General features: G+C 33.6%; 1 protein-coding gene across 1 annotated transcript in view; it reads right to left on the bottom strand.

Moving 5' to 3' along the window:
- The window catches only part of LOC124355510 (UDP-xylose and UDP-N-acetylglucosamine transporter), a 50,378-nt gene that overhangs the window by 4,471 nt on the left and 31,872 nt on the right, over positions 1-14,035 (bottom strand). The window contains exons 6-7 of the mRNA XM_046806673.1: positions 5,008-5,117; positions 1,479-1,630 (exon numbers count right to left, since the gene is read on the bottom strand). Coding sequence (XP_046662629.1) covers positions 1,479-1,630; positions 5,008-5,117 — 262 coding nt within the window. The remainder of the gene's footprint in view (positions 1-1,478; positions 1,631-5,007; positions 5,118-14,035) is intronic.

Below are 14,035 nucleotides of genomic sequence, written 5' to 3'. Positions count from 1 at the left end.
TTGTAAAATTATTTATCTTCACCAATACCTTCCCCCATTTACGAATATTCACCAACAAGATCTCTAATATCATTAGAATATAGACTTCTTCCCATATTTTGATGTTTGACCCAACCAAGAGCATTACTATTTCAATAACAATATCATTGAGTACACGACGACGACAATAGTGACACTACCACTCAGATAATAAAATTAATGCAAACAATGTTATGTTATTCGCTGCAAACAATGTAAAACAAATAGTTCCTTGTTTGGCTGACAGATGAATGAAGTCATTCTTTTTATTAACCTGTTGGAGATTGCTCACGGCATAAGCCATTTACAGTAATGGGGCTGCACCTGTGTCTGTGGTCAGTAACAGAACTTATCACTTGGTGAAAGCTCTTATGTGTAAAGTACACAGACACAGGCTCATTGTTGCTAGATACCATCACTGTATACAACTAGGATTTACACTACCACATTATCAGGATAACTGTATTAAGTTCTAAGCAACTACAATGTTACAATGTAGCACACATTATATGTTATTTTTCTTCTTCTAATGGGTGTCCTAGTGTTAAGCACTTAGCTCTCATATACATTAAATGAAATAAAGAATGATTATTAAAAGTGAATATAGGGCTATAAAGTCCTCTCTACCAATTAACCTCATCAAAAATTAAACTAAAAATTTAAAAAAATCATATTTACATTATTAACTAAACATAATTCCCCTTCTTTAAAACTAGAACAATTTAAAATACATATAAAATTAACATAAGCTTAAAAATACAATCAGTAATAATTACTTTTACAATACACCACACATTTCCACTACTATTACCAGGCACACTCACATTCATTCAACTTTCCCCAAGTACCACAACCCAAGGCTGCCAATCACTATACCCCCTGAGACCCCAACATCAAGGCCACTGATCTACATCCTGAGGTGAGCATGCTCATCAATGGCTCTGATGTTTACTGGAAGAACATTCCACAACTGACAGTCAGAACTGTAAACACTTTATTGAAAGTAGTTGTTCAATGAACTGGGATAGATAATAAGGACAGAACTCTCCTTGAACTTTGTTCACTTACTTCAGACATAAATAAAAAATTGTTTGACAAATAACTGGGGCCATTTGTATGTAAAAGAGCGTGCAACAGGATGAGTAAGTGATAGTCTTGAATATATGATGATCTTAACATGATGATCTTATTAGAAATATTTATTGCTTTTCAATTTAAAGTATGTTGCACGTCTAATACAAAATTATAATAATATAAAATAGTAAATTTGTGGACAATTTTAATTATTATCAGAGTACATTAAAATTTAGTATCATTACATATACTCATTTGAAAATTACATAGCAGTCAATCTACATTTGAGCTGTTTAAAAACATTTCCTGTAGCATACGCAGAAGAGCTGGTACTTGTCGAGGAACTTAATTAAGAACAAAAGCATATAGTTTTGAGGAAAGGATACTGTGTAACCATGTTACCGATGAGGTATGCGATCATCTTCGGCATATAGATAGGCACATAAGGAACATCTAGAGGGTCGCTCTGTAAAGCTATGAGGAAGTGCTCGTAAATATTGTTGTACAACAGTGCAAAGGCAGGAAGTGGCAAGAGATGCTGAAACAGATTGTGAGACAATTTAATTACAAGAATATTTGTATTAAGTAGATACTACATTTACAGCTTATGCTAACTTATATTTAAATATTGTTGTACAACAGTACAAAGGCAGGAAGTGGCAAGAGATGCTGAAACAGATTGTGAGACAATTTAATTACAAGAATATTTGTATTAAGTAGATACTACATTTACAGCTTATGCTAACTTATATTTAAATATTGTTGTACAACAGTACAAAGGCAGGAAGTGGCAAGAGATGCTGAAACAGATTGTGAGACAATTTAATTACAAGAATATTTGTATTAAGTAGATACTACATTTACAGCTTATGCTAACTTATATTTAAATATTGTTGTACAACAGTACAAAGGCAGGAAGTGGCAAGAGATGCTGAAACAGATTGTGAGACAATTTAATTACAAGAATATTTGTATTAAGTAGATACTACATTTACAGCTTATGCTAACTTATATTTAAATATTGTTGTACAACAGTACAAAGGCAGGAAGTGGCAAGAGATGCTGAAACAGATTGTGAGACAATTTAATTACAAGAATATTTGTATTAAGTAGATACTACATTTACAGCTTATGCTAACTTATATTTAAATATTGTTGTACAACAGTACAAAGGCAGGAAGTGGCAAGAGATGCTGAAACAGATTGTGAGACAATTTAATTACAAGAATATTTGTATTAAGTAGATACTACATTTACAGCTTATGCTAACTTATATTTAAATATTGTTGTACAACAGTACAAAGGCAGGAAGTGGCAAGAGATGCTGAAACAGATTGTGAGACAATTTAATTACAAGAATATTTGTATTAAGTAGATACTACATTTACAGCTTATGCTAACTTATATTTAAATATTGTTGTACAACAGTACAAAGGCAGGAAGTGGCAAGAGATGCTGAAACAGATTGTGAGACAATTTAATTACAAGAATATTTGTATTAAGTAGATACTACATTTACAGCTTATGCTAACTTATATTTAAATATTGTTGTACAACAGTACAAAGGCAGGAAGTGGCAAGAGATGCTGAAACAGATTGTGAGACAATTTAATTACAAGAATATTTGTATTAAGTAGATACTACATTTACAGCTTATGCTAACTTATATTTAAATATTGTTGTACAACAGTACAAAGGCAGGAAGTGGCAAGAGATGCTGAAACAGATTGTGAGACAATTTAATCATAAGAATATTTGTATTAAGTAGATGCTACATTTACAGCTTATGCAAACTTATTTCAATGCAATCAAACATTATAAATTATATGTATGTTTATATGATTGTTTCCAGTGACTAACTAAACATTCAGGAAAATGTACGAAAAGGAGTAGATAAGGTGAATAAATTGAATTGATTCAGGAATGTTGAATAGATTTGCCAGATTTATAAAGTCAGATTTGGTTATCTTGCAATTCATTCTAACCCAACAAATAATATGGATATTTAATTTCTCTGGGTGGCTGAACAAAGAATAAAAATGAGAATGAGCTAATTGTAAGGCAAACATCTGGGCTATAAATTTAATAACCTAGCAAAACTGTTAATGAGACGGTAAAATCACTATTTGGGTTGATCGTATCGCCATATAAGCTCTATCATAATCACAACTTAAGTTTCTTGGTTTGCTGTCATTCTTTTGAGGCATTATAGTTTACTGTGCATTGCAAGAAGTTTTCTATTTATAATTTATATTACTTTTTTGTGTTAAGCATTTCGACTGAGGATTATGATATGTCATCTGAAATAACTCAATATACAAATGCTTATTACAATAAACAACAGTAACCTAACAATTTACAGACAAATGAGGAACATTCATATTGAGTCCAAGTTCTATTATGATTAAAGCCATCAATTAAAATAAATGTTCATAATTTTTAACATTTTACTCAACACAATTATGTTTTCTAATTGAGTAAGTTAATTCAGTCACAAGACCTCATTAATAATACTTTTCCAACATATTAATTTACAATTTGTACATCTTTTTGTATCTATTTTATATCTTTTTGGAAATGTATGTACATAATGAAGCTTCTTGAATGTTCAGGATTGGATCATTATCTTCCACAGTGCTTTAATGCCCTGGCATATAGAGAAAATGTTGCAAGGAAGCAAACATGAATACAGTATTTCATCATTTTTGTCAGAGCCAAGAAAATCTATTAGTAGAAAGTCTATTGTGGAATAGAGGATAACAGATTTAGGAACATGGTGATTTAAATTCATCCATATTAGAATCAAAATCACAATTCCAGGTCTTTAACAGTTCTCAGCTAATCATTTTCAATTTAACAAAAAACAATACAGTAAACTTCCAGTAATTTGGCATCCTACAGTTGAGCACGCTTGGTAATCCGGCATGCCTTTTGGAGAGTAACATTTTACTGAACAACTCAAAAAATCAATCATTTAATATGCAACGATGTTTTTTTCCATTTGTGCTAGACAAAGCATTTGGTAATGCACGGAGAGCTAGCTAGGTGTCAGGTTATTTTGATTAGACTAGTCATGTGACTAAACGTCAGCTGTCAGCTTGTGTACCCAGTTGCACTTTCATATTATTGTATCAATTCAATTATAGGTCAACTTCACAGTTAGAGTGTTCAGCACAGGTTTTATGGTGGAAGTACGACTCTAAACGACTGACATCTCGCCACTGCCTTCTGATGTAGACAAGCAGTGTCTAGAGAGGCTGGAAGTGGCAATAAGGTACAGAGCTGTGATGAACCGAGATTTACGTGCCCTCAATCTTGACCATATTCCGCCAAATTGTTGTGATGCATAGACTGCGTACTGTAAGTATTTGATTACTGCCTATTGGCTGATATCCGTGAATAGACCTATTTGGATTCAAGATTCTGCTTTGACACATCAATATTCATACTATTGTGTAATGCTGATGTTTCCAAGCATACTCTAAACACTAATATCAGTATCAAAATCAAGTAGAAAGAGCCGTGATACTGAGTATCGAAATCAACCAATCCCAAGTAAAAATTCCAGGGACATTATAAAAATTCACACAATAAACACGTCTTTCCAGGTTTTTATCATAAGTGGGAATCCCTGGAAGTCCTGTGGAAGTATCATGGCTCAGAGTATATCTCACTGCCGACGAATATAAAAAGAATGTATCAAAAAGTTATCTATTACGGAAGTTATTGTAATGTAGTTTGTTTGTGATCTGTAGGATAAATAGACACTGGTATCAAAAAGCATTTTCCAAAGTTGCCTCTAAATGCACAAGGCTACCTTTAAGACAAGTAACAGAGGCTTAAATTTACCACTTCCTTAAATATCCTTCCCTGGAACAAGACCAGATTAATTCAATATGTATTTAAGTTACTTACAGTAAAATAGAGAGCTTCCTTGGGATTTTTTCCATACTTTTTGTTTAGCTCTTCTTGATAAATTCCCATTCTTGCAGACATGAAAAGTGCTGTTGTTAAGAGCGCGATTCCTGAAAAACAAAAGATTACTTTTCAAAAGTACAATGGTGTTAAGATGAATATTGTGCTTGAAATGAAAAGTTTGTATACCCTGGGTTGACAAATGGCACATTTACAACAGTTAAGGCGCTCCTGTACCTGGAGTGCTACTTAATGCAATCATCATTTAGACATTTACTTTGTTCAGTGTGTTTCAGTGGCGTAGCGAAAGAGGAGCGGGTGGAGCAACCGCTCCAGGGCGGGGGCGGCGGGTGGGCGGACGATAAAATAGCGGGAAGCAGCCCCTTCCACGCGCATCACGGCCGCGCAGTGTCTTTGTGTCAGTCAGTCTGTCATTGACCTTGACTGAGACAAAAGGCGTCCGTACAGACCCACCGAGTGATTGACTTACTTCAATTTACCTTTGCGTAGTGATTGCAGATTTAGCGTTAGTGCAAAGTATTGATTATATTATTTATTTTGTTGTGATGTGATTTGTGTGGTGTTGATTTATTACCTTTGGTATATAATGTCAAAAAAACTAAGTGGTTCTGAGTATCGGAAACGAAGGTTAGAGAAAAGTCACGCAGAAAATCTTGAACTTAAGAAAGTAAAGAAGTTATCTACCTACTTTTCGAGGGACACTTCAGTAGTTGCAGTTTCTCAAGAACCCACTTGTAGCTCACAAGTACCTACAAGCAATGAGGACTTGGAACAAACACCTGTAGGCTTACCTGAAGATGCAGAAGACCACGTCCTTCTTCAGGAACCTTTTTCTAAGGTAGGCCTAGTTAAAGCTGAAGGTACCGATTGCGAGTTGAACCTTAAAGAAAATGTAACAGCTGTTATAAGTTCTTCTGATTCTGATAAGGGTAATTTTGAAAACACTCTTACAGCCGAACAAAAACGGCAAATAATAAAATTAGGCCCTCATCAGCCTAAAGGGCCATTTCCAAAAGAATCAGAAGGGAGAAATAAAAATAGGGGATTTGACGAGAAATGGTATTTTCAGCAGAATAAAGAAAACCAATTGAGAATAAAACGTAATTGGTTATGCTATTCAAACATCCTCAATGTTTACTATTGTCAGCCATGCTGGCTTTTCAATATGGCCTATACTGATGTGGGATTTTCGAAAGGTACGTCTGATTGGGCACATTTAGGTCGAAACATAAAAGACCATGAAGAAGATTCGCAAAGTCATGCAATTGCGTGTGAAATATACTATCGCTGGCAGTTAGGCCTAACAGTAGTGAGAATCTGGAGGAGATTAAAAAAGCCACTGATTACTGGAGACAAGTTTTAAGGCGAGTGGTGGACGTCATTATTACGTTAGCTACAAACGACTTACCACTGAGAGAGCACAGATTGTGTAATGACGATGAAGATGCAACTAAATCGAAAGGAAATTTCCTTGAGATAATACATATGCTAGCAAAATATGACCAGGTCCTTGCAGATTTAATTAAGTTACCAAAACGTAGTGTTAACTACCTTAGTCCTCAGATTCAAAATGAGCTGATCAACCTGATTTCCAAAGAGATAAAAAAAAAATCAAGGAATAAATGAAAAAAAGCCCCTATGTGTCTATTATCTTTGATACAACTTAAGATATAGCGAAAACCGACCAGCTGAGTACAGTGTTTCCTTATATAAAGATAAAAACTGACGAAGGCGACAGGCCAGTACAACTAGTCATAGAAGAAGCGTTCGGGGGCTTTTTGGAAGTGGAAAGCCAGAAATCAGAATACTTATCAAATGTTGTTTTCAATATCAGAGAAAAGTATTCAGATATATCTAAAGTTCGAGGGCAAGGCTACGATGGAGCCGCTAATATGAGTGGTATATATTCAGGCCTTCAAGCAAGAATAAAACAAAAAATCCTGCAGCTAAGTATATTCACTGTTGTGCTCATGCCCTTAACTTGGTAATCAACGATTCAGTATCAAACATTCCTGAAATCAGAACCTTTTTTGATAATTTTCAAAGTCTTTATGTATTTTTTAAAACTATATCAAGATGGGCACTGTTGACTAAGTCGGCTATGTTACAAAAAACCTTAAAGAAAGTGTGTCCAACAAGGTGGACTTCAAGAAATCAAGCCGTCGACGCTCTTCGATGTGGTTATTTTGACATAATGAAAGTACTGACTTTCCTAACGTTAGAAGGTAAAGACCAAGAAGAAGTAAACCAAGCTAAATCACTTTTGAAATATTTTGAGCAGTTTCCTACAGTAATATTGATAGTTATTGAAAGTGTGTTGCTTGAAACTATGGACATAATTTCTAAAAAACTTCAAAGTACCGAAGAAGACTTGGAACACGCAACAAAAATGCTCTTAAATCTCAAAACAAAAATTAACAAACTTAGGAATGAGTGGCAAACAGTTAAAACAGATGCAACTAAGCTTTGTTTGTAATGGAAAGTTTGTACCACATTTCATTGACTCAAGAACAAAAAAGAAGACAAGAATGTTTGATGAAGTGCAAGTTGATGACTAGTCCGGTAAAATAAGGTTGCAACCTCGGAATGAAAGATAATAAGCTGAAAATTTGCATAAGTCTTTATTTTGATGGTATAAAACTTACCTCAAAAAGTCTCATATAATCACGTGTACGCGACTTCAGATATTTAAGGTCAAAAGGTCATGAAAATCAGTTTTTTGCAAATATCTCGTTTCCCTTACGCTCAATGACTTTGAAGGTGGTTAGACAAATTGTAGAACGGAAAATTCTCTTCAACTTTTGTCTTTACTAATTTTATGTACGTTCAACCCTTTTTGAGATACAGCGCAAAGAGTAGAGGGCCGCTTACCTGTATATACGATAATGCGAGGTCAGCCAGTAGAATACAATAAATAAATGAGTTTATACTCGTATTGTTGATTATTCACTTACTATTATTATTATTACTTAATACTATTATTATTATCATTATTATTAAATTATTATTATTATTATTTATTATTTAATATAATTATTTAAAATATTATTTAATATTTATTATAATAAGATATTAATTATAAATTATATATTCTCTAAATAATACTTATTTTTTATTTTTACCAAACATACAATATTAAAAAGAAATTACTTTTCGTCCATATTACTATATTACTATGAATATTATATCTCGAAATACAAATCTCTTGTACGACGTTTGCTGTTTCTGCGAAGCTCCATTGTTATATATATGACTGGTTTTTTGTGTGACTTTCTACACACCGTAACGAATGAGTTTGGAATTTCTATGTATAAGTACAGTAGTGGTGGTGGTGAGATATTTTACTTTATGATGGGAATGGGTAGGGTATTTCTCCGTGGTAGTATTTCTATACCGATAAAAATTTATTTTATCGTTAGTTGAAAACGACATCTTAGCATTAACAGACGTACGATTTTGAGTGTTATCTTTTGATTGCAATGGCTGATTGTTGTTTTATTTGTAATAAATTAATATCAGAAAGTGCTTATGTGAGTGTTGTGCGTTGCTTACAAACAATACAAGGACTTTTTAAAACAAACCACATTGACACTATCAAAGCCAGTAAACTAGATTACTCAAGGCAGCTTAAGAAAAATATCAAAAACACTACATATGCTAACTCTGACAGGACAACCGGTAATGAAAAAAAATCCCAAACCAACACAACCCAGAATCTACAGAAATGGTTGAGTGCCCAAGAAAATAATCGGGGAATCTTTTTTAGCTCATACCAAGATGATCAATACAAAATACAAAACCAGGCACTTTTTTCAACGCAACTTGGTCAAGAATAAAATAAAACCAAGGAAAGTTAACCAGTTAAAGATTTTTCACCAAAAATATGGATCGTCTGTCAAACAAGATTGATCTGGTTGTCAACCAACCTTCAAGACATAAATCCTGATGTAGTCATTTTAAGGTGAACATGGCCTTAACCAAACAAATCTAGAAAATACAATTATTAAAGGTTACAGACTTTGTTGCTGACTTCTCTAGAAAAGAACACTTAAAGGGGGTGTTGCTATTTATTGTAATGAAAACCTAAATGCTGAAATAGCTAATCTAAAACGCATCCCGGGCATGGAATAGAACTTTTGTGTGAGTTAGCAGCAATCAAACTCATCCTGAAGAAAGAAGAGTATTACATCCTAGGAGTCTATAGACCTGACCGCAACTTTCAAGTTGCTTTAGAAGCTATTTCTAACTTCCTGGAAACCATACCGACATGGAATGACCCTGTTTGTCATAATGGGAGATATTAATGTGGACTGTCTCAAACCCAGCACAGGAAAAATGAAAAAAACGGGATCAAGAACACTCCAGGAACTCCTCCTTAGCTACAACCTTTCACGCTTTAACCTACCACCAACTAGGATAACTCCCAATAGCAGGACTTCAATTGACCTTGTTGCTACTAACTTTGGTCCAAATGAACTTTCAGTAGCAATAGTAAACAATCACATCTCAGACCATACTGGACAGATATGCACTTTCTCTACATCTTCCAATATTGCTACTCCTGCAACAACTGAACGAAGACATATTTGCGACCAATCTCTGGGGATTCTGAGACTCCAGCTTGGAAAAGGAGTCCTGGAATGAGGTTTACGACATTGCCAGTGCTGAGGAGGCATATTGTGTGTGCTCTTCTATAATATCCTACCATCTGGATGTAGTGTGTCCTAAAAGGAAAATGCGCAATAAAAAAAAAAAATGCAACATCAGGCCTAATGATCAAGAAAACCATTCAAAAGAAAGAAATCTTTAAACAGGCCTTTAATGCACATCAACTGACAGGAAATGCGGAGAGCAAAGCTTATGCTGCTCTAAAGAAAAAAGAATATGACCTCCACATTAAAGCCTTACGAAAGCAGCAAAACTCAAACTTCATACAAGAGTCAGACAATAAAAGTAAGGCAGCTTGGAGTCTGATAAATGGTGAAAGAAGGCCTAAACAACATCTCAAAGGACAACACAAACTATGCATCAATGGCACAGACACAACTGATCCTTCTAAAATTGCTGAACAACTCAACACATACTTTGTAAACGCTGCTGATACCATCCTTTTCTAACACAGCTCTGGGAACTTCAAGAACGCCTGAAACCCCTCACGACTTCGATCAAAACTTTGTGCTCTGGCCTACCAACCAAGAAGAAGTACTTAACTCCATTAAAGTCCTTAAAAAACAAAATCGTCAGCCAGCTTTGATGAAATATCCTGAAAGATAATAAAAAGCATGTAGGAATGAGCTAGCCCATCCTTTAGCCAACATAATCAACAAATCCTTTGCTCAAGGAATTTTCCCAAGCATGCTGAAAAGCGCTAAAGTCTACCCAAAAGTTCAAAGGAGGGGAAACGAACAAACAAGAAAATTATAGGCCTATATCAGTTCTACCTACCTTCTCTAAACTTGTTGAAAAAATAGCGCTTTGCAAGATTGATGCATTACTTGATTACCAACAATCTATTGCCAGAAGAACAGCATGGATTTATAGCAGGACGCTCCACATTAACTGCTATCACAAGCATCCACTGAATCCCTCATAAAAACCTTAGAACGAGGAGATACAGCTTCTGCCATCTTTTTTGGATTACAGTAAGGCTTTTTGACAGCTTAAACCATGATTAATATTGTTACATAAGATGGAAAATATTGGCATTAGAGCAAATGCATTAAAATGGTTTAAGAGCTATCTATTCAACCGGGACCCAAGCAGTGGAAATTAACAACTACCACAAACTGCAGAATTCTAAACATCACATCTAACAAGAAGGCCATGTCAAGAGGAGTCCCACAAGGATCTATCCTAGGACCGATACTCTTCATTATATGTTAGTGATCTGCCTAGCTACCTTCGTGGTTTACTGCGGGTCACTTATGTATGCAGATGATACAGTACTCCTCCTTCAGAACCAAACACCTGAAACCCTGGAGATTGTTCTTTTTAATGTAGAATTTCACTTAATGACAAACAAAAGTGATTAGGTTAAGATTTGACTCATTATTGTTCTCAATGAATATGTAATAAAGATTTATGACTATGACTATGGACTATGACTACAAACTGCAAGTATTGACAGAAATGACGGTCATATAAATTATTTAAATACTTTGACTTCTAAATACTTGACCTTGATTGTCGAAAAGTGTATATAAGTTAAAAATTCAATCGCTGCATCGAAGCGACGTGCAGAAAGACGATGAAACTCCAACTGCAGAAAGTCCACTTCGTAAAAAACGAGAAGAGGTATTTGATTTTATGAGTAATGGACAATCATGCCTCAACGCTTCATCATCAACTTCAGATGATTTCAATGAAGGAAGTGAATATGCACCTGATATTCTTGAATCTTTCTATTCTGATACTTTAGGTAAACGAGAATGATGATAATGAATCTGATATTGAACAGCCAGAGGAAGAAGAAGAAGAAGAAGACGATGAACAAGAAGAAAATTAAAACAAAAATATTAATCATTAATAATAAAAAGATATTTTATATTTGTAATTTTAATAAATTGATTATTGGATCAATAAATAAATATATAATTAAAAATTCATTTGAAATATTTCATTAAATATTGTATGTTTGGTAAAAATAAAATAAGTATTATTTAAAGAATATATAATTTATAGTTAATATCTATAAATATGGTATATTAAATAATAAATAATAATAATAATGTAATAATAATGATAATAATAATAGTATTAAGTAATAATAATAATAGTAAGTGAATAATCAACAATACGAGTATAACTCATTTATTTATTGTATTCTACTGGCTGACCCTCGCATTATCGTATATACAGGTAAGCGGTTCCCCTACTCTTTGCGCTGTATCTCAAAAAGGGTTGAACGTACATAAAATTAGTAAAGACAAAAGTTGAAGAGAATTTTCCGTTCTACAATTTGTCTAACCACCTTCAAAATCATTTAGCGTAAGGGAAAACGAGATATTTGCAAAAAAACTGATTTTCATGACCTTTGAACCTTAAATATCTTAAGTCGCGTACACGTGATTATATGAGACTTTTGAGGTAAGTTTTTATACCATCAAAGTAAAGACGTATGCAAATTTTTAGCTTATTATCTTTCATTCCCGAGGTTGCATCCTTATTTTGTCTTATTTTACTGAGTTAGACCCTATTGAGAAACAATTGAGAAACGTTTCCGGGTTGAGGTGTTCAACCGTTGGACTTGACATAATCACAACACAGCTGACAGAGCGTTTTGAGGCTTTTACTCACATTACTAGTAGTTTCCAATGTCTGAAGCCTTCTTTTTTAGTTGGAGCAAGTGATGAAGAAATCTTAGAATCAAGCAAAATTTTGATATTAAACTACCAAGATGACGTCTCCCTTAACTTAGGTCCACAGTTTGTAAGGCTAAAAACTTGTTTTTTAAGTCACGTGGAAAAACTCAAAAGTATAAGGGATCTTGCAGATACTTTAATAGTGCGTGCTCAAGTTGGTTCCAACTTTCCAGATGTTGTGAATGCTTGTTTGATTTTTTTGACACTACCTGTTACAACTGCAAGTGCAGAGAGATCATTTTCAAAACTTAAACTGATAAAGATCTATCTTCGCAGCACCATGTCCCAAGAACGTCTGAGTGCCAGCAACCATATCTATAGAGCGCAGCAGAGACAGGCATATCAACTTGGACGACACAATAACACAGTTTGCTAGCATGAAGTCACGAAAGAAGATTAGTTAAGATAGTAATATGCGAGCTGGTTTTGTAACTACTTAACTACTATGTACACGTTTTAGATAAAGTACTCAAATTTAAACTAGGGTTTTCAATACATATTTATTAAATATATTGAAATTTGTACTTTCATTCCAAACCCTATGGAGTTGAATTGAGATTTAAATACATATTGCTATACACGTAAACTAGGTCTCTTACAAGGAACAAAACTTTATAAAGAATAGTAGACTGTAAGTTATTATAAAAAAATGATGTTTGGTCAAAGACGCCTTACATTGCTGATGAAATGATGGCCAAGAAACGTTTGTTACGGTAGTGAGGTGAACTGTCGGCACTGACTGATCATGTAGGTAAAAAAGTTGGGGAAGGGGCGCTAGGGACTGAGTCGCTCCATGGCGCCAAAATCCTCACTACGCGACTGGTGTGTTTCAGACATTTTCAGTTTCAAAAAGTAATAAATAATAACCACCCTAGTAAGTTTGGTCAATTGGTTTGATTGCTTGAGTGTTTTTCTCTATTTGTAGCAATAAAAAAAAATTCATGACCAATTCTTGCAACATTACACACATGATCATGATATCATGTTTCTATACATATATACTGTTTCTTACACAATTCCAATTAATAATATAGATAGAACATAATATTTTATTTTAGTAATTTACATATCAATATATGCTATTAAAACCCTTTTAAAAATCTTGTTATTGACATACACTTGTTTCGGTTTTCAACCATCATCAGTGTACATTAACCTCTAAATAAATAAATAATAAACAATTAGATATACACATGTGGACCATTTAAACATATGTTAAATTTAAATGACACAGTTGTAATTTTTTGATTAGTAATCTGTATTTAATATTTTAATTTTTTCAAAAATTGGGTTTGTCTTATTTTTCAGATTACTATTTAAAATGTTATGAGGATCTTTATTATAATTTAGATGGATATGTAATTCTTCTTTTGTGTTTAATTTCTCTCCTTTCCTTTCGATATCTAAAATTCCCATGTTCTTTTCAATATTTGTGTAGTTATGATCAGTTTCGAATAAGTGTTCAGCAAAATTTGATTTTATTGTAGACATGTTATTTGTTTTCAAAGCTTGTTTGTGTTCTTTAAACCTTTTATTAAAATTTTTACCAGTTTACAACATATAATTTTGTATACAATCTGAAGTATACAAAATTAACTGTAGTGACTGTAAAAGCTATTACTAAATAGTCCCTTCTGATTATATCT

The sequence above is a fragment of the Homalodisca vitripennis genome, chromosome 2 (assembly GCF_021130785.1).
Source record: "Homalodisca vitripennis isolate AUS2020 chromosome 2, UT_GWSS_2.1, whole genome shotgun sequence".
NCBI lineage: Eukaryota > Metazoa > Arthropoda > Insecta > Hemiptera > Cicadellidae > Homalodisca > Homalodisca vitripennis.
The sequence above is the reverse complement of the archived record's forward strand: the minus strand, read 5'-3'. Positions and strand labels throughout refer to the sequence as shown.